The 22,122-nt window shown below is 38.8% G+C and overlaps 1 protein-coding gene and 1 long non-coding RNA gene across 2 annotated transcripts; one reads left to right on the forward strand and one right to left on the reverse strand.

Moving 5' to 3' along the window:
• Positions 1–16: 16 nt before the first annotated feature.
• On the reverse strand, positions 17–1,214 carry LOC103430404 (uncharacterized). Its single transcript, XR_003768166.2, has 4 exons — positions 867–1,214; positions 660–726; positions 462–564; positions 17–126 (listed from the first exon to the last, which is right to left on the reverse strand). It is a non-coding gene; the product is annotated as an uncharacterized lncRNA (long non-coding RNA).
• Positions 1,215–17,135: 15,921 nt separating this feature from the next.
• Positions 17,136–17,786, forward strand: LOC139190993 (uncharacterized). Its single transcript, XM_070811488.1, has one exon. The coding sequence runs from the start codon at positions 17,136–17,138 to the stop codon at positions 17,784–17,786; it is 651 nt and encodes a 216-aa protein (XP_070667589.1).
• Positions 17,787–22,122: the final 4,336 nt, after the last annotated feature.

Consider the following 22,122-nt stretch of genomic DNA (forward strand, 5'->3'; position numbering starts at 1 on the left):
ACCGCATCTGTGATTCACATAACATGGATGGGAAGTATACCTTTCTGTTTTGCCAAGCTGCCACGCAGCTATTCTTCAGTGTAGAGTTTTCTCCTCAAGCTGCTTTTGCCGATCTAGGGTATTTTCCTGCAACAAAACAATCAGGCATATGCGTTCTAGTGGTAACTGATGCCATTATTCAAGTTTGGCGGTAGTTCTTTCTCTGTCCTCAGTACGGTTCAAGTCCAAATGGTCCATATATATGTTCAGGGTAATATAGGTTATCATTCACTTTTATTATTGGGACCAGTTGTGTTTAAGATCCATCTTCTTCATTAACATCTTAGATCCCAGTTTTATTTATTTTTCTTCACAATTACAAGACCTAGTTATCAGTTTTAGAAAGATCCCAGAAATCGCAGGAAAAATGCGTTGAAGCCATTCATGCTGAGTACAATCAAACTGAGGGATGAGTTTTATACTTGTTGTAGTTACAAGAGCTTGACGGGTATTCTTTCCTTTTTGACTCGCTCGATCTGCAACTTGAGCATTCTTCGTCTCGGATTTCCACTCGTTCCAAGCCACCTGCATGCACAGAGAAATGGACATTTGAGCTCTACCGTGACATTGAACCATTCTAAGCCATTCAGAGTTGAACATTTCACGACATGAGTTTTTACCTTCCTTATGCTCGGATCTGTGTGTTTGACACGATTTGTTTCTGTTTCTACTTTTCAGGCGACGAATCTGTGAGCAGTTTACACACATTTTAACTCTATACATGCAAGAATGTTAGCTTCTTTCGTCTTTTGGTCCCAATCACAAATGACAGCAATGGAACTTAGAAATTAAATCAGAACCGAAGTTTGGGGGTGCTTGTGTTTTACCTACAGAATGGTGGCATCCATAATGTTTAGCCATGGAATTGTGACTTTTGGGGTGTTGTTCCCGAGAGGATGATGACGCCCTTGAACGAACAGAGAGCAATGGAGGAAATGGCGAAGAGGCTCAAGGATGAAGGTTAGGTTGTGTGCGGTTGAGAGGGTTATGGGGATGGCTTTCCTCTTTTGAGAGAGCACAGGACCACATTGATGTTGAAATGAGAATGGAGGAGTGGCTAGGGTTCATTTGTAGATAAATGCAGAGTATTTTCTTTAGAGAGATAAAGCCAGGGTGGTTTTGAAATAAAGAGCGAGGGGGTCACTTTCAAATAATACTGAGAGAAAGCTGTTGGCTCTCGGCTCAAGGAGAGAAAAGAGCCGTTTGGCTCTTGGTTCCAGGTTCAATGCAGATAAGGAAAGGGGGCATCCAATGTTGCCACACACTAGTGCACGTGTGAAGTGTACATCGGCAAAGGAGAATCCAATGTTCTTAGGGCACGTTTGTTTGACAAGATTAGTAAGGCTTGGACTGGACATGACTATAGTCCTGTGTTTGGTGTGCAACCAGATTAGCTTTAATGAGCTTAAGCCGGACTCGGTCGGACTAAAGACCTCCTTAGGTGGTCTTCGCAAGCAACCCCAAAACCCAGCGGATTTGTAAGCCAGAGCAAACCGAGAGAGTTTCTGCCTTCCCTTCGTCCCTTCGTCCCTTCCTCCTGTCTTCCCTCGTCCTCATCTCTACGTTCCCTCTCATTTTCGTTGCCGTGCTCTCTCATCTTCTTCCTCCTCACCCTCCTCTGAGCGCCTTCCTGTCTCTGCATCTGCTCGCCTCATCTGAGTTGTACGGTAAACTTCGATTCTTCTATTAATTGCATGTATTTGTGTTGTAGAAGGTAATTTTACTGAGTTTTATGTGATTTGATTGTTTTGGGTTTGATAATTTTTGAATCATAGAGATCCGCACTTGAATAAATTAGGGTTTTGATATTTAGGTGAAATTGAAATTAGGATTTGGGCTTTTCATAAGATGAGATGGAACTTCAGAATTTAGGATGTCAATGTTGTAAAACTTGGAAGTCCTACCCACATGTTGTTTTCGATTTTTAAAAATTGGGGTTTCAACAATGGGAGTACTTTGTGCTTGTGTGTGTGTGTCTGCGTGTGTGTGTCTCTGTGTGTGTGTAGTGTATGTAGTGTGTGTATGTATGTACTGTGTTTGCAGTGTGTATGTATGCAGGGTGTATGCAGTGTGTGTGTACTTGCAGGGTGTGTGTGTAGTGTATGCAGTGTGTGTGTGTAGTGTATGTAGTGTAGTGTGTGTGTGTAGTGTATGTAGTGTGTGTATGTATGTACTGTGTTTGCAGTGTGTATGTATGCAGTGTGTGTGTGTAGTGTATGTAGTGTGTGTATATGTGTAGTGTTTGCAGTGTGTATGTATGCAGTGTGTGTGTGTAGTGTGTTTGCAGTGTGTATGTATGCAGGGTGTATGCAGTGTGTGTGTACTTGAAGGGTGTGTGTGTAGTGTATGTAGTGTGTGTGTGTAGTGTATGTAGTGTGTGTATGTATGTACTGTGTTTGCAGTGTGTATGTATGCAGTGTGTGTGTGTAGTGTATGTAGTGTGTGTGTAGTGTATGTAGTGTGTGTGTATATGTGTAGTGTTTGCAGTGTGTATGTATGCATAATGTGTGTGTAGTGTGTTTGCAGTGTGTATGTATGCGGGGTGTATGCAGTGTGTGTGTACTTGCAGGGTGTGTGTGTAGTGTATGCAGTGTGTGTGTGTAGTGTATGTAGTGTGTGTATGTATGTACTGTGTTTGCAGTGTGTATGTATGCAATGTGTGTGTGTAGTGTATGTAGTGTGTGTGTAGTGTATGTAGTGTGTGTATATGTGTAGTGTTTGCAGTGTGTATGTATGCAGTGTGTGTGTGTAGTGTGTTTGCAGTGTGTATGTATGCAGGGTGTATGCAGTGTGTGTGTACTTGCAGGGTGTGTGTGTAGTGTATGCAGTGTGTGTGTGTAGTGTATGTAGTGTGTGTGTGTGTAGTGTATGTAGTGTGTGTATGTATGTATTGTGTTTGCAGTGTGTATGTATGCAGTGTGTGTGTGTCGTGTATGTAGTGTGTGTGTAGTGTATGTAATGTGTGTATATGTGTAGTGTTTGCAGTGTGTATGTATGCAGTGTGTGTGTGTAGTGTGTTTGCAGTGTGTATGTATGCAGGGTGTATGCAGTGTGTGTGTACTTGCAAGGTGTGTGTGTAGTGTATGCAGTGTGTGTGTGTAATGTATGTAGTGTGCGTATGTATGTACTGTGTTTGCAGTGTGTATGTATGCAGTGTGTGTGTGTAGTGTATGTAGTGTGTGTAGTGTATATAGTGTGTGTATGTATGTACTGTGTTTGCAGTGTGTATGTATATGCAGTGTGTGTGTGTATGCACTGTGTGTGTGCAGTGTGTGTGTGTATGCAGTGTGTGTGTGTATGTGCAGTGTGTGTGTATGTGTATGTATGCAGTATGTATGCAGTGTGTGTATGTATGCAGTGTGCAGTGTGTGTGCAGTGTGTGTGTGTATGCAGTGTGTGTGTGAGTGTGTATGCAGTGTGTGTGTGTGTGTATGTATGCGGTATGTATGCAGTGTGTGTGTGTGTGCAGTGTGTGTATGAGTATGTATGCAGTGTGTGTGTGTGTAGTGTATGTATGCAGTGTGTGTGTGTGCAGTGTGTGTATGAGTATGAGTATGTATGTATGCAGTGTGTGTAGTGTGTGTATGAGTATGAGTATGTATGCAGTGTGTGTGTGAGTGTGTATGCAGTGTGTGTGTGTGTATGTATGCGGTATGTATGCAGTGTGTGTGTGTGTGCAGTGTGTGTATGAGTATGTATGCAGTGTGTGTGTGTGTAGTGTATGTATGCAGTGTGTGTGTGTGTAGTGTATGTATGCAGTGTGTGTGTGTGCAGTGTGTGTATAAGTATGAGTATGTATGTATGCAGTGTGTGCAGTGTGTGTATGAGTATGAGTATGTATGCAGTGTGTGTATGCAGTGTGTGTGTATGTATGTATGCAATGTGTGTGTGTGTGCAGTGTGTGTGTGTGTGTATGTATGCAGTATGTATGCAGTGTGCAGTGTGTGTGCAGTGTGTGTGTATACAGTGTGTGTGTGTGTGTGTACGTGTGTGTGTGTGTGAGTATAAAAACAGAGTGTGTGTGTGAGGGTAAGAGTGTGTTGCACTCTGTCCCCGTGTGTGTGTGTGTGTGACTGTGCAGTGTGTTAGTGTGAGTGTAAGTGTGAGTGTGAGTGTGTGTGAGTGTGAGTGTAAGTGTGAGTGTGAGTGTGTGTGCAGTGTGTGTGTGTATGCAGTGTGTGTGTGCAGTGTGTGTGTATGTATGTATGCAGTGTGTGTGTGTGTGCAGTGTGTGTGTGTGTATGTATGCAGTATGTATGCAGTGTGCAGTGTGTGTGCAGTGTGTGTGTATGTCTGTGTGTGTGTGTTAGTGTGAGTGTGAGTGTGAGTATGTATGTGTATTTTGCACATTTGTCCATGAGTGTGTGTGTATGTACTTGGTTTATAACCATGATATTACAATGTGAATGTTTTGTATGGTGTGGGGTTGATGCTGAATTGCAATATTTTGTGGTTGTTTGTTGCAGAGAAGAGGAGCATAAACAGAAGGCTAAGGCCAAGGCTAAGGCCAAGGCTACTGCATTACAGGTGTCCTTTAATTTCCCTCTTCACATGCAATGCCTAGGAATGATAGCAATCCTCATACTATTGTTTTTTTTTTTGTTTGGATAGATATGGATCGAAGGAAGCTTTTATTGATCTTATTGTTAGAGATGTCTTATTTGGAGACAATTTGTATTTGTACGATTCTTGTGGTGATGATACTACGTGGCAAACAGAGACATGTTGAACAACCCACATTGACTAACCGTTCACTTATTAGACGAGAGATTAGTTTGTGTTATCTGAATGGTATAATAGGGAATACTGATACTGAATGTGTCAACGAATTGAGAATGGATAGAAGGACTTTTGGCATATTATGCGACTTACTTCGTCAAGATGGGAGGGTAAAAACTGATGGTTTGGTGTCTGTAGAGGAACAGGTGTGTATGACTTTACAAATATTAGCACATTATACTAAGAATCGTAGTGTTGGCGGTAGATTTTATAGGTCGGGAGAGACTATAAGTCGGTATTTCAATAGCGTATTGCAAGGAATTTTGCGATTACAAGGTATCCTACTAAAAGTCCCCCAGCCTGTGCCTATTGATTCTACAGATCCTAGGTGGCGATGTTTTAAGGTATGATGAGAAATTTTTGTCATTTTCCCTAAGCTTTAACTCTTCATTCCCTTTGTATAAATTAACAAAAACTTTTTTATTTTTTATTTTTAAGAATTGCTTGGGAGCATTGGATGGAACACACATTGATGTGCATGTACCTGAAATTGACAAACCAAGATACCGAACAAGAAAGGGTTGAGTCGCAACTAATGTGTTAGGTGTGTGTTCAGGAGATATGCAGTTCATATATGTGTTTCCGGGGTGGGAGGGTTCCGCATCAGACTCTAAAGTGCTACATGATGCAATTAGTAGGCCTAATGGTTTTAAGGTACCAGCGGGTAAGACTATTACTTAGTCTCAACTTTGTAAGTTAGGTTTAGTTCTGTTTGTCAACTACAAAACACTAATAAGGTCTGTTTTTTTTTTTCATTAGGTTGTTATTACCTTGTAGATGGTGGTTATACAAATGGTGAAGGATTCCTTGCACCCTATAGAGGAATACCTTATCATTTATCTGAATGGGAGGGACGAACACCTTCTAATAAGGAAGAATATTTTAACATGAAGCATTCTAAGGCAAGGAATGTAATTGAACGCTGTTTTGGCTTGCTAAAAGGAAGGTGGTCGATACTAAGGAGTCCATCTTTCTATCAGATAAGGACACAAGGTTGAATAATTACCGCTTGTTGCCTACTACACAATCTTATTAGGCAAGAGATGTCTGTAGATCCAATGGAGAATTTGCCAATAATAGAAGATGGACAAAATATAGAAGAAGGTGAATATGTTGGTAGTGTTCAAACATCGGACCAGTGGACTGCAATGAGGAATGATATGGCTCAGGAAATGTATAATGAGTGGAGAGCAATTAGGAACCAGCAACCGAACTAGCTATATGTGTTAATGATAACATTTTATTTTAGTATTCCTTTTTATCATGCATTTGTTAGATATTAGCACAATGATTGGATGGTATGCAAATTAATTGGATATTATGCAAGTTGATTGGATATTATGCAAGTTGATTGGATATTATGCAAATTGATTATTTGTATGGTATTTTCCTTCATTAAAATATTTTTTGTTTAGGTATGGATAACGAAAATTTTTTGAATGCTACTCAAGAGCCAAAAGGAAGAAGGCGTAAATGGGAAGCATTTGAGGAAGAAGTATTACTCGGAGTTCTTGAGGATTTTGTTGCTCGGAAGCAACGGTGTGACACCGGTGCTTTCAAACAAGGTACTTTGGTTGAAATAGCAAAAGCTGTCAATGTTTTATGTCCTCATTCAAATATAAAGGCAAATCCACATATTGAGTCCAAGTTGAAGAAATGGAAAAAAACATATAGTATGGTCGTTGACATGATAAACACAAGTGGATTTGCATGGAATTATGTCAAAAAGTGCGTTGAAGTTGACAGTGATGACGCATGGCAAACTTATGTGCAGGTTCATATCCTATTTTATTTATGCATTAGTTATATTCTTGCTGCTATATTTGTTACGCATGCTAAATTTTAGTTTTGCTATGTTGATATAATCTTAGAGAAATAAAGAAGCCGATGGATGGAGAAGCAAACCTTTTCCACTGTTTGATAGATTTGCTTATATATTTGGAAAAGATCGGGCTACGGGTAATGTAGCCGAAACCCCTGCTCAAATGGTGGAGGAACAAAGTCATGATCATGTTGGTGAAAGTGATATTGGAGGTGATAATTTTGTTTCTTCAATGAACCAACAAAGCCAACAAAGCACACCATCTGAAAATAGCCAAAGAAAGAGGAAAAGAGCTGTGGGAAGTTCAAGTGATGGAACCGAGGCAATTATCAGTGGACTAAAAGGTTTTTATGTTGAAAGTGGGAAGAGGATGCAAATGGTAACTGAAGCTTTAGTTCAAGGTACTGCAGATCATACTAACATAGCTAATGAACTTGATGCAATGGGTCTCTCTCCTATGGATCAAATTGATGCATTGTCTCTTATTTTGGATAAACCAAAAAATGTGGGAGTGTTCAGGGCAATCAAACCGGAACTCAAGAAAGTGTTCGTCCAAAGGCTTTTAAGCGACAACGCAAGCGGATGAGGATTTTGGCTAATGTTAACATGGATGTATTTTATTAACGTTAACATGGATGTATTTTATTAATCATACAATCTTATGTTATGACTTATAACTTAGCTTTGCACTAGTATTTTGGCTTATGTTAACTAGCCATTTTGTAAATTATGGAGATCTATTTTGGCTAATGTTAACTAATGTTAACTAGGATTTTCTAAATTATGGAGATCTTATGTACTTGTATTTGTTGAAGTTGCATGTATTGGCCACTATTATTTTTCTTCTGTTGGGTGATAGAGTTTAAATCAAGCTACATTTGCAAATTAAACCCAATTCTATTAGCAGGTAATAGAAACAAAACAATTGTCAATTTTTTTTAAGATTCATAATATACATGGTAAAAATATGCTCCAATTAACCCATATCATGAGATTTGTAGCTTTACTCTATTACACAATGGCAAAAATTTGTAGTCCTAGTCTAAGCAAACACAAATCTGGTGAACAGTACTGTTTTTCTTATCCTGCTTCTTAGTCCGAGACTGCACCAAACGCTTCACTAAGTTAGTCCAGCTTAGTCCAGTCTAAGCCAGTCCAGCTTAGTCCCGGCAGCTAGTCCAGTCCGAGACAGTCCGGCGCAACAAACGCACCCTTAATGGACAAGTTAGGGGGTTGGGTTCTGCCCACCAGGGCCCATGCGCAGTACCAAGTCCACATTTTTTAAAATCCAGGTGCTCTTCTTTCTTGTATTTATTTCTGTTTTTATTTTTATTTTTCTTTTCTTTTTGTTTTCTTATTTTCTTTATTTCATTTAGTCAGGTTTCGTTTAGTTAGGTTTTCTTCGGTCTATTTTCTCTCCTTTTTGTTTTCCACACCTTGAGGACAAAGTGTGAAATAAGTTTGGGGGTGGGAAATAGAGATTTTAGATTTTAATTTTTGAGTCGAGTTAACAATTTTCATTTTTTTTAACTTAATATCCATAGATTCTTTTAAATGTTAGAACAAATGGACATGGTGAAGATTAATCTCATAGTAGAGTCTTTTCTATTTATCGTTGATTAGACACTAATTCATGGGTTATACTTTAAACCTTTGCACATTCACATCAACATGGTTTATGGGGAGTGAGATTGAAACACTTACTTTAAGTCTAAGTTTGATTTTAATTTTTGTTCTAAGTAGTTATTGTTATGAATAAAGTAATAATTGTTCCACCCGAGGCTTTGCTTAGTAACCGGGCCAGTTCTGCCTAATCAGCAGTGATTCTCTCGTCAAACGGTAGAGTTTTGGCATGGGGCAGGGTGGTTAGTTGGTTTTGTAGCCTTTTCAGCTCGGGTTAATAAGTCCTTAGGGGTGTTCTACACCTAGTGCCCTAAAGCCCTCGTGGTTTGGGAGTCATTGACCTAAAGCTCGCTACATGGGTTGGATAGAAAGCTTAAGTGAACTGACATTGCACGATCACTACTGTTACTGAAAAAAAAAATCGAAAAGAAGAAAGGAAAAAAAAAAGTGATAGTTATGTCTCAAGTCAAGTTGTGTGAAGTGTTGAATAAAAGGACAAGAGGTAAGAGTTTTAGTCGAGTCTCCTTAACTATGTTGATTCACTTTACACCAAAGGAAGTTTGTGAATTCGTTTGTAATTGATTCTAAATGGCTTAGACTCTGTAGTGGGATTAGCTGGAACTTTTGAAAAGATGTTCTAATTTTTAACGTTTTTTATGGATTGCAACTTTGTAGGTGAAAATTGTTGTCATTTAGTTTTAGTTAAGTCTTTGGTTTGTCAGTTTTTATTTTTGTGTTTGAGTTTTGTTTTGCTTGAGGACAAGCAAAACGCTAAGTTTGGGGGTATTTTGATGAGTCAATATTATATTATATATTTTACCCTATTCTTAATATTAATTTGGTAATTATTTTGGAAGAATTTTGATACTTTGTTTTATATTTTCAATATAGGACATTTGACTTCCTCTCGAGAAAAACATGACCAAACAGATGAATTTTGGAGTGATTCAAATTGGAGGATGTTCGTGTGTTCCTTAGCTTGTTCGTGTCAAAATTTCAGCAATTTTTACCAAGCGGTTATTTTCTGGCAATTTAATGAAGAAGTAGTGCGCGTTGCTGGAAATTAACGTTTCTGGGCTTAAAATGCGTTTTTGGAGCCCAAGACGACCTCAGATGGGTTCGTGGCCTTCTGGAGGAGTGTTCAGAATAGTCCAAGCCTTACGTCCAGCTAGTTTGGGCCAGTTTTGGAGCTGATTTGGGTACAAAACGTGGCTGTGCATATTTTTAGGCGAATTTACCAAGTTAATTTAGGATTATGTTTCCTATTTTATTCTAAGTTATTAGGTTTCCTAGTTTTATTCTAAGACCTTTTACTAGGAGGATTTTATTGAGAGTAGTATAAATAAGCCTTTTGGCAGACCTAGGGTTTCAGGGGGAACGTATTCAACTTTTGGGAGAAGACTTTGGAAAAAGCTTAGAGATTTCAAGAATTATACTTTAAGGTGTTTTCATTCTTTTCATAGTTTAATATAATTATGTTGATTTTAATTATGAGTATGCGTAGCTAATTTTCTTTTGCTAAGGTGAAACCTTGATCCTTAGCATGAATATGTAGTTTTTTATTTAATTGCTTATGATATTATGCATGCATATTTTGAATTATTAATCACTGTGCTTTAAACTGTCTTTGTGTCTTAATGATTCGCGACCATTAGGATGTTTAGATAAGTAATTGGATGCAATTCGATCGGAATGCCACCGGGGAATTGAGTATTGCTTCTTGTGATTGATAGTTGTAAATTCACCTAGGGCGAATGTCACGTCGTGGGGGTTGCATGGTTTTTCAAAGGGTTTTCATAAAGTGTAATGAGTCATGCATGTTTATATTTTATCTGAATGCCACAAATGGATTGCATGTTTGATATATGTTCTAGCTTGAATGCCACAAGTAGAATATGCATGAGGAAAACCTAACCTTCAAAGTTGTTGAATATTGAGTGTGAAACAAACAAAACCATAAACTAATAGAAATATTATTAAATCAAAGAGAATGCCGAAACGGCTACAAAAACTCTAACAAGCTACATTGTGAATAACTTATTCTCAAATGAATAACAAGCATGCTATTTATAATAAACTAACCATAATCCTAAAAGGTAAGAAATCAAAACCCTAATTCTAACGGGCTAAGCCCAGAAAACCAAACATTCAAATAAACTAAATACTAATATATTCTAACACCCCCCCGTCAAACTCATAGCGGTATACGACATGGGTTTGCAAACAAGCAGATGAGGACTGACTCCGTTAGGCGGACTAGCAGGCATGCAAACTGGACTTGACTGAACTTGACTAACGGGCGAACTTGCGAACTGATTCTTGATTACTTTACTTCTTGCTTCTTGCTGGTAATTGATTCTGGTTCTGACTGACTAGAGTTGAGAGTATGGAAAGAACCCGTCACTAAACGGACGAGATTTTCATATCTCAATTGTAGCAACGAACAAACAAATACAAATACTATCACTCAAGTAGTTACAATTCAAGCACTCGAATAACGGTCACAAAACAATTCCAAATAGGCCAACAACTCGTGTGGACCTAAAAACAAACTTAAACATTTTTTGTCTTTGCCCGAGTGGGCCTAAAGCAACAGCAAATAACCAATATACATATTTTTTTCCTTCACTTCCTTTGCTTCTACTTTCCTTTTTTTTTTCTTTTTTTATTCTTTTTTTCTTACTCCCTTTCAGGAGGTCTGGTCTTCTTCATACCTGCAAAACAAGCACAGCGGACGACGGGATGGTGCAGAAGATCAGTGAGGTCGAGAGAGTGCAGTGAGCAGCGACTCGATCGTGGTTTGGTGCGGCGGTGGGAGACTGTAGGGGATTTGGTCGGGTTTGTGCAGGCGTGCAGGGCGAGTCGAACTGGTGCAGATGCAGTGGATCTGCAGCGGGTGGTTCCAGTGGTGGCGTGGTGGTGATCTGATAATGGACAGGTTGGTGCGGGTTGAGCAGCATCGATGGTACTAGCAGGCTGGGCAAATAGACGTAAACCTTTTTCTAAAAACAAAACCTTATCAAAACTAATACCAAGCAAACTAGGAAACAAACTAGCTACCAAGAACAGATTCAATCCCGAAGAATAAAACCTACTCTGATACTAAGTTGAATATTGAGTGTGAAACAAACAAAACCATAAACTAATAGAAATATTATTAAATCAAAGAGAATGCCGAAACGGCTACAAAAACTCTAACAAGCTACATTGTGAATAACTTAGTCTCAAATGAATAACAAGCATGCTATTTATAATAAACTAACCATAATCCTAAAAGGTAAGAAATCAAAACCCTAATTCTAACGGGCTAAGCCCAGAAAACCAAACATTCAAATAAACTAAATACTAATATATTCTAACAGCATGAATAATTCATAGGTAATTGGTAAATCTACATATAAACGTTAAGGGGATGGTGGAATCCTAGTGCTTTTCCAAATTTGTTTGTTAAAACCTTTTGTCTTTGACTCGTTTCTTTTCTAATTGGTCATTAGTATTTTTCCTACATTATTTTTATTAAAATTCGTTTTTATTATTTTTAAATAGAAAATCAATCTCTTCCAATCTTTGTTTCAGATAATTAACTAAGTTTTAGGGTTTTGCATAATTTATTTTTAACAATCCCAGTGGAAAACGACCTTGCTTGAGCCGTTTATACTACAACAACCTTGTACTCTTGCAAGTATTTTTAGTGTTTTTATCCCTACTTTTGTAGGTGGTAAAATTCCTATCAGTATGCTCAGGTTTGTACAAGACCTGATCTTGCATTCATAGTCAGTGTGCTTAGGAGGTTCCAATCAAATGCTGGTGAAGCTCACCAAAATGCAGCAAAGAGAGTATTGTGATATCTTCAAAGAACTAATGCGCATATGTTGGTTTTTAGAAGGACAAATGAATTGGTGTTAAAAGGGTACAGTGACTCCGATTTTACTAGATGTTTGGATGATCTTAAATCTACATCAGGTTATGTTTTCTTGATGGCATGTGAAGCTGTTTCTTGGAAAAGTGTGAAGCAAGACACAGTGGCTGATTCTACAATGCTAGCTGAATATTCATCTTGTTGTGAGACTGTTAACAAGGCTGTTTGGTTAAAGAATTTCAAAATGGGACTTAAAGTTGTTGATTCAATTGCAAGACCAATTCAAATCTGTTGTGACAATAATGTTGCAATATTCTTCTGGAGGAACAACAAGAGATCAGCTGCAACCAGGAACTTGGACATTAAGTACCTTATTGCGAGAGAGAAAGTTGTGGTTGGGTTAGTTAGAACCTTTTATTTGGAGACATGTTCGATGATTGCAGATCCTATGATCAAAGCAGTGCCCAATGTAGTGTTCAAAAAGCATGTGATGTGTATGTGAGTGTTGGATGATTTTGATGCAGTGAATTAGTGGGAGCCAAGTATTAATTTCTTCTTCTGTGAGTTATCTAGTTCACAATGTTTTGAATATTAATAATAAAGAACACTTAGCTGATAAAGTGAAATGTTGAATGGTTGTTAAAGTTTTCCTATCAAGTTCAACAGTTAGTTATTAAAGTGCATGTATTTTTATAATGCAGGATGGATAATGATTCTCAGAATTGTTATAAGGGATAAACAACCTGAAGACTTCACTATGAAGTATTTGGAATTGATTGTTTTATCAATCTTGTGGAGGACCAAGTGTAAGATGTGTTACTAGAATATACATGCAGACATGTCTTACATTAAATTACATATCGTGTTGGAGTTTCACATGTTATATAGCTTCATTACAGTGACTATGGGGATAGTGCTTCTTGAGTGGGAGTGTGATGCCCCTTGGTTCTTTATGAATGCTTATTAATGACAGGAACTTGTAATCAAGTTTAGCTGATATTAGTTTCTTGGCCAATCAAGTATTATTCCACTTCTGTAAGTGTTCATGATAAACAAGTATTAGCTCTAGTGGGAGAATGTAAGTTCTATAGAGAGCAAACACTTGTTTATCGTGTAAAAGTGTTTTGGAATAAAAAGAGACTAACATTAGCTATGTGGAATGGCTTATCATATATTGTATAATAAGGATAATAGCCTCAAGCAATCTTGATAGAACTAGGACTTTATAATCTGATATGTTTATTAGAGTTTTAATGGTGATAAAGATAGTTTGATAAGGATTACATAATGGGAAGTGTCCTTATTGAACTCCATCATTTATGGTATAAAGCTAGGGTCCTGCACTCTCACAAATACACAAGCTTTTAGATACTCAAGCCCTATTGATTGAGCCTTACAGAGTTGCAGAAGAACTCTTTAACTCAAGCAGTAATGTCTTCATCTGGTGAGTGGTTAAGTTGGTATCGTGATTTAGTTTTTCATGAGTTATGTGCTTACAGATCTGATTATAAGGTTCGAATAATGTTGCATGAGATGGTTTTAGAATAGAAATGTAAATATTGTGTAAATATTAGAGTCCTTTATTAGGAAGGATATTTCTTATGTCCTTTCTTGGTTTACCTTGGAGAACCAGGATTATATGTATTATATTCTCAATTATGCAATACATGAAAATTATGCCTTAAAATTCAATTTGGCCTCAAAGCCAACCGTAACCCTACCGTACCGCTGCTACCGTGAAACCAGGAAAAAAATACAAAAATATCCGGTAAGTCTGGTTTCTGCCGCATCTTGCAGCAAGCCAAGACTGATGCCCATTTGCGCTGTATTATTACTGTCCAAGGGGAACAAAACTCACAGTAGGTCTTCAGTTGGTGTCGCTGCATCCTTGCAGCAAACCTGATTGTGTGCTGTGTACGTATATGTATTGTGCTGTGCCAAGAAGGATTTGCTGCTAGGATTTCCTTGTAGCGTGTGATTCTATAATTGTTGTGGTGTTGTGATTGTTGTGTATTAGTGTCTTGTGAGTTATTACAATGGTGAATATAGGTTGGATTTTGGATTCCTGTGCAACAGTTCATATGACGTATGATAAAACCCTATTTCAGTCTATGACACGTCCTCATAGAAAGTATGTGGCAACTGCCAATGGTTCTACTGCTGCTGTTGTTGGAGCAAGAACAGTGTCTCTTACACCTTTTCTCCTCATACATAATTGTTTATTGGTTTAGTCATTGTCCCATCACTTATTGTATGTACCTCAAGTCATTGAACAATTGGATTGTGTTGTATTAATGTATCCTTCATTTTGCTTGCTTCAGGATATTCAGACAAAGGAGATCATTGGGCATGGCACTAAGAGAAAGGGGCTATATTATGTGGATGACGTGGTTCCTGGAAGAGCTAATTTGGTTCGTATATCACGTAATAGTAATCTACAGAAGGTATTGTTATTGCATCGTCGTCTGGGGCATGCATCGTTTAGTTATTTGAAACATATATTACCTGATTTGTTCAGTGGTATTGAAGACTCAAAATTGGAATGTGAAGTATGTATTCTAGCCAAAAGTCATCGTGCTTCATTCCCTCCGAGTATGAATAGAACATCTTCTCCATTTGCATTAGTACACTCTGATGTATGGGGGGCTTCCCCCATTAGTACTACTTCAGGAATTAAATGGTTTATTACATTTGTTGATGATTGCACTCGTATGACATGAGTTTATTGATCGGATCATATTTATATATATTTTTACTTCGAATTCACTCGTCTTTTCTTAGTTAGTTCCTTATATTTTTGAACTATTTACGTATTTTTGTGTTTATAGGATTTGTTATGCAAAGAAAATAAAAATAGAACAAGTGAAATTTTATGTAATAAATTCGTCAAAACTGTCTGTGGAGATCAGCTTTTAAATAAAATTAAAAAGAAAAAAATAAATAAATAATAATCATGATTTATGTTTTGTAAAAGAAATGAAAGAAGACTCATGGCAGACACAGAATGGTGGAGAAAAGAGAACAAGCATATCTTATTATTTTCTTTGTTAGGTGGACAATATCAGTAAAGCTCTTCACAGTTGTGGGTATCAAATGCGTGGATTCGAGACCATGTATAATGGTCACACGGGCAGGCGGCTCAGCACTATGATATTCCTTGGCCCCACATACTACCAGAGACTGAAGCATATTGTCGACGATAAGATCCATTCACGTGGAGGGGGTCCAGGGGAGATCCTCACAAGGCAGCCAGCTGAGGGACAATCTAGAAAAGGTGGTCTACGCTTCGGGGAAAATGAAAGGCTGCCTTTGGGCAGCATGAAAGGGGAGACTGCAACGGGATAGAGAAAAGAAGGAAAGACAAGGGCTGCCCTTGGCAGCGTGAGAGAGAGGCGCAGAGTGTGGGAGGCGGAAAGAATAAAATAAAAAAGAAAGCTGCCTTGCAGCACAGCGCCAGGCAGGACAGAGGGAAAGAAGGCGAGAGGAGAGGAACGCGGAGAGAGGATCAGAAGCACAGCAGAAATAGAAGGAGAGGGAGGTCAGAAGTTAGGGGGGGCAGCACAGAAAACTGCAAGCAGAAGGTAGAGACTCGTGCACCAGAGGAAACTGTGCGGAGAGAACAGGGAGAAAAACAGAAGGAGCAAAGTTGTCCTCTCTCTCGGTTAAATCTTTCCAAACTTATATTTTATTTCTGTTTTAATAATGTGTAACTAAATTTATTTTGGCTAGAGGTTAATTCAAAGCCATGAATATATTTGTAATATGAATTGATTACCTTCAGTTGTGATTTATAAGTTGTGATTTAATTTGCTTAACTGCTTGATTGATAACTTATTTTTGTATGTCGATTAAGAATGCATGCTTAATTTACATGCATGAATTTGATGCTAGAATATAAGTGAATTTCACCTAATCGTTATGAACTTATATTCATAAGTAGTGAAGGTTGCTAGTCACAATCACGTTAAGTAAATTCTAGGCTGGATTAACATGCGTATTCCATAGTTATGAATGCCTAGTCAATGTTTATGATTTCCGTTGAACTTAATGATCTTTGTTGAATGTCTCTATCATGCGTATTTCATAGTTAGGGACTTTGATGAGGAATAATTTGGTTGTAATGCGTATTCCATTCAATCCAATGAATCTAGGGAAATCTAAGAGTTAATTTAAGCGGACCTAATTAACTTGGAACATTGTCATTCACAATTTATTGAAAGAACAACTGAAAATCAATTTAGGTTGCATATGTGTCATGTGTGGAGAAGAACCCTCTAGCTAGTCTATCACTTATCCTTTCACCTTAATTTCATGCTTTTGTCAATTCTGTAATTTATTTAAGTTCAATTTACTTCTCGTCAAAACCAAACCCCCCCCCCATTATTAAATTATATTATTTAGTTAGTTTTCATTGTTGTTAGTCTTTTAATTCAAATTCCGTCCATTTCAGTTCCTAGTGTCTAATTTGACTGTTTTCATTATTTTGAGTCATTCTAAGTGTGTTTCGAGTTATTAGAGTTTTTAGCCTAGTTTTGTGTCCTTGAGTCTTGTTTAATATTTTTAAATTAATTTAGAATAGATTAGCAATCCCTCCTAATCCCCGGCCTAGAACGATACCCTACTTACATCTATACTACAATTGTCAAAAAGAGGGTTTAATTTGTGTGTCAAGTAATTTTCACATCATTTATTTGTTGAAACATAAAAGTAATGTTAGTATGATTATTCGGTCTTTCTCTCAGATGGTGGCTACACAATATTCCTTCGTTATTCAGGTTCTTCGTTCTGATAATGGGGGTGAATATGTTAACTCTAAGCTTTTTTTTTTTTTTTTTTCGAGATCAAGGAATTCTATATGAGACCACTTGTCCTTATACCCCACAACAAAATGGGGTGGCTGAAAAGAAGAACCGTCATATTTTGGAAACTGCTTGTGTATTGCTTATTGGCGCATCCGTACCTAAAAGTTTTTGGCTAGACGCCGTTACGTATGTTGTGTATGTCATCAATCGCATGCCATCTCGGGTTGTAGAATTATGTACTCCACTCCAAGTTCTGACAGAACATGTTCCGGTTGTCTCTACCAACACTCTTACTCCTCAAGTGTTTGGTTGCGTTGCTTACGTTCATATCCACAAGATTCAGCGTAGTAAATTGCATCCTTATGCTCTTCGGTGTGTTTTTCTTGGCTTTGCATCCCAACAGAAAAGTTATAAATGCTATCACCCTGAGACCTACCACATGTACGTCACCATGGATGTGACCTTCTCAGAATCCGAGTATTTTTATACTCCCATATTCCCACCTTCTGATCCTAAAGGGGAGAGTGTTATTTGTGATCTTGATGGTGTGTTTGGGTGGTTGGATGTCCAAGACGTGTGTCCTTCAGGGGAAGATGACAATACTGTGCTAAAGGAGGAAGCACGAGATGATAATACCATACCAAGGGAGGAAGTAGGGTCTCGATTGCTTCCTACCAAAGATGATATAGATGGGCAGCCACTGATTGCCGCTGAGGAAACTTGTACCAAGAACCCTTGTGTTGTAAGTGGTGTTCAGCCACCTACTACCGAGGCCGAGCCTGCCTCACCACAAGCATTTGCTAAAGCTACCAGCCATGAGATTTGTATCGAAGCGTGCCATCATCCAATACGTGTTCTCTGAATATCCCTGAGGTAAGTGCTAGTGATACTCATGTAACTAATGATGTTATAAGTACATATAAACTGCCACCAAGGCAAAATCGTGGTGTACCTCCTGAAAGGTTCTTTCTAGAAGGAAAAGGAAAGTATCCCATAGCAAATTATGTGTCGTGTGAAAACCTTTCTCCTGAACGTCAAGCTTTGGTGAACAATATGGAGTTAATTCAAGTGCCAACTCAAGTAGAGGAAGCTTTGAAGAGTTGAGAATGGGTGGAAGTAATGGATGAAGAGATGAAGGCACTACAGAAAAATAATACATGGGAAGTAGTGGAGTTGCCGAAAGGGAAGAAGCCAGTTGGGTGCTGATGGTTTTTTACAATTAAATACAAAGTTGACGGTTCACTCGACAGGTATAAGGCATGGTTGGTAGTAAAAGGATATACTCAAACGTATGGTGTTGATTGTGGATGCAAATATTCTCCTCTCGATCTTGGACGATTTTGCACCTACAAAACAACTACCTTAGGTTAAGGCCAAAAACCTCACGCGCCCACGATGAATGGGGGGGCTTTGGCTGAAGAACCTCCAATGCCAAAGTTAGAATTTTAGAGAGAAAGAATGTTTAGAGCATTTGGGATTTTTTGTACGAGAATTTGAATGAATATTTGGTGAAAATAGGAGCCTATTTATAGGGCTAGGTTGGTTCACTTTAGAGAGGAAATGTGGCCGGTCACTAAGTAGGGTTTTTAAGTTTTATTTTGGTTTAATTAGTCAATTTATTGGCTAATTAAACCCTAAAGAATAAATTGGTGGTTACAAAATTGATTATCTGTATAAATGGGGTAATAAAAAAGGAAGAAATGGTGAAAAAAGGTGGAAAAAGTGATGGACCCTTTTTTGAATGGGGATGGCCGGCCTCTTAGTAGCTTTAGGTTTGAATAGGTGTTTTAATTGATAATTAAGGGATTCATTAGGTAATTAATCCCTTAATTGGTCAATTATTAAATGTTTTTAGGAAATACGAAAGGAATATATTATTTAGCTAATTGATTAGTTAAATAATGGAATATAAAACATATAGAATAAATTAGGTTTTGGGAATTACCTTATAGAAAGGATTTGATGAAATAGGCTTTAAATTGTTACCTATTTTGGGCACTTTTGACTTGGTTGAAAGCTGATTGCCCGCTGCTCGCATGTAGGAATCCCGGTATGCCTCAAGGGTAATTTTGTCCTCTTTTGTCCAAAAATCCACGTGTCGCCTGGTAAATATTTTTGGCTTCACAAATGCCCCCACACCTGTTGGGTTGCTTGCAGAAAAGGGCAACAGGTGTAGAGATTTTCTTGCTTTAGGAAACTTTGAATTGCTTCCTATTTTGTTGTTGATTCTCTCTTTTAATAGGAAGTTAGATCCTTTTAGGAAAATGAAATAAATTCCTCTCAAAGCTTATTTAAGTCCACCTTAAGTGGATTATTAAATCAACTTTTAGGGAGAAACTTATTCTACCCTACATGAGAGAGAGAGAGCTTAGAGGATATTTGTTCCCCCTCCTCTAGCCATCTTCTACATCTTGTCCGTGCAAAGGATCATCCTTCATTGCTTGTTCGTTCTTCTCGTTGGTTCTAGGTAAGAAAAAAATAATTTTCTTGTCTTCTTGATTTTCTTGGAAGTTTCGAGACTTGAAATTAGCTTGATAAAAATCAAGGAGATTTGAAAATTGACCAAGGGGTGCTACGGGTTGGTATTGTAGTCCATGCCTGGGCTGTGAAGAAGAGAGAGAACTGTGGGGGCGACTACCCCCTGCCAGCTATGCTGGGCCACGGGCCTCTCAGGTTGAGAAGGAGGATGGGGGGAGCCAGCACAGGCTGGGCTCCCTGTTTTGTTTTGTTTGTTTTTATTTTTTTTGCCGAAAGCTGCTTTTTTTTTTTTGTCGAGAGCTGCTTTGTTTTTTTTTTTTTTTTTTTTTTTTTAAAAACAACTCTCTAACAAATCTTCTTTGTACTTTTGTAGAATTTTCAAGCATATCTTCCTCGAGCCATAAGAATGATGATGGTGTGCCCCCGTTGTATCGTCAAGATGGGTCTTTGAGCAAGGTTGGCTACTTCAAAGCTGCTCACTTCAAGATTAGCTCCGATGATTTGTTTAGAGATTTTCTTGAAGTGTGTTGGCATGCCATTCCGTTGGGAGTGCGTGTGAGGCGAGTTAAGGATGGTAGCAGCCGGGAGCCATGCAGTGGAACTTGGAGAGCTATCAAGTTCCATTCTTACTATTTTATGTTAGGGTTTACTTTCCCTATGCCGTGTTTCTTCCAAGAAGTGCTCTACTCCATGAAATGTGCGCCTGCCCAATGTTCCCCGAATGCGGTCCGAGTGATGGTGGGGTTCCACAATTTGAGCCAATTCTTTGACTTGAGACTAACCACCAATGAATTTTGGTATTTCTTTGACACAGGTCACATTGATGGAGTTGGGCAATTGTGATCTCATCATAAGCTTTTTCATAACTCGAGCAAAGGAGATCATGACTGGGCCAAAGAGACTTTGGAGATAAGTGGAGAATGGGAGTCTGATTCTTCCCTCAAGCTACATGTACCAATGGTCTTTATATCTAGTAAGCAGGCTGCTTAGTCTTCTCGGCTGCTTTGCTTTAGTGCCAAGTTACTCTTCAATTTTCTGATTGTCTGTCGTTGGTTTTTGTAAATTCAGAATTCGGCTTAACTCCTAAGGTTTCTCTAGACATGAAAAAAGTACATGTCGCTCTGGGTATCCCTTCCAAATATCGTGAGTAGCGTTGGCGGCTTAGTCTTCTTTGTAGAAATAAAACGGATCAAGGCAGACGCGATGGCTCGTCCTATCACTATGATAGAGCCTACTATTAATGAAGGTGGGAAAAAGAGACATTCTTCGCCTGCTCAAGAGATTCCTGCTGAAAAGAAAATGAAGACTGCTCGTGGGGATTCTCCAGCTGTTCCCAAGATTGTGATTGACTTGACTTCCTCTAAAGGCGAGAAAGAACGAACTGCTAGATTTGTGCCGGTAACCCCTATTGCTTCGAAGGCTGCTAGCTCGACTGCTGAAAAAATTGCCCAGCGCAGAAGTTCTTTTGTGCCTCCGATACCAAAGTTTGTGCCAAAGCGTCCGTCTGAGGCTAAGTCTGGCTCACCCTTGAAGAGGCTTGCTACTATGAAGAGTGATAAGGTGCCCTTGCCTGCTAAAGTGGTGCCAAAACCTGCTTCTTCCACTGCTACGACCAATTCGTTTGCTGATAAGAAGGAAACTACTCGTTCAAGTAGGCTTGAAGATCCACCAAGGCTGTTTCTGGGGAAGCTGCTGAGATTTGCGCCCTTTTGAAGCCAGATCTTCTTGAGACATGGATGTATGTGGTAAGTTTGTTAACGGCATAAAGGAGATTGTTGGTCCGAGTCTTTTCGCGAAGCACACACCTGAGTATAGGAAGACTGCTCTGCTAGCCATGATGCAGAAAACAACAATTCTGCCAACTGAGTCTATGTTCCTTAACCAAGAGGATACCAAGGATGCTAAAGAGATGGCAAGAACCATGGCTGCCGAAGCTTACTCCTCGATCGAAAAAATCAAGAAATTGGAATCTGAGCTTGCCGCTTTAAAGGGATCCAATATTTTTGCCCCCACTTCTCTGCAGCTTGAGGCCACTCGCCAAGAGATTATGGATTTGAAGACTAGGCTTGATGCGATTCGAGTAAAGTATGAAAGTGCAGAGAAGGAAATCGAGCGTTACATACCTTAGATTCAAGATCTTGAGTGTTCCATCTCTGAATTTCGCTACGCTGCTTATGCAAAGGATGAAGAATTGATTGCTACTTACAACCACGTGATCCACTTCAAAAAGGTTGTTGACAGGCTTGAACCTCAAGTGTTGGAACTTCAAAATGTTTTGAAGACCAACGACAATCTGAAAAAGGAAATTGAGGAGTTGTGGCGGGTTCGTGCTTGTCTGCTTGAGGAGAATGAGCAGTTAAAGGGTGAGAATGATGGTTTCGAGGCTTCGCTTACTCAAAATCAAGCCGAGTTCTACAAGCTGGGCTATGTAGATCACCTCTATGGGCGGCCGTCTAACTTTGAGTTTTCCGGTAAAGACTTTGCGTTTGGCAGAGGTGAAGCTTATCGACTACGTAGCATGTCGGCAGTGGATAAAATCTTTGTGTATGCACGCTAGCTTGTTTAACCTTTCACAGGAATGTGCGGTTGCATAAGTCTAGCGTGGTTCTACTACTTGAAGGGCAGGCCGTAGGCAGTCTTCCAGAAATCCGTAGGCTACCTTAGTGCACTTGGTAGCAGCTTTAGGTTTCCAGGGCAGCCGTCCATTGGGTGTGCTACGT

The sequence above is a fragment of the Malus domestica genome, chromosome 13 (assembly GCF_042453785.1).
Source record: "Malus domestica chromosome 13, GDT2T_hap1".
Lineage (NCBI taxonomy): Eukaryota > Viridiplantae > Streptophyta > Magnoliopsida > Rosales > Rosaceae > Malus > Malus domestica.

What these genes read in the sequence shown, in the direction of transcription:
- LOC139190993 (XM_070811488.1), top strand. Translation starts at nt 17,136, where the DNA reads ATGCCATCTCGGGTTGTAGAATTATGTACTCCACTCCAAGTTCTGACA.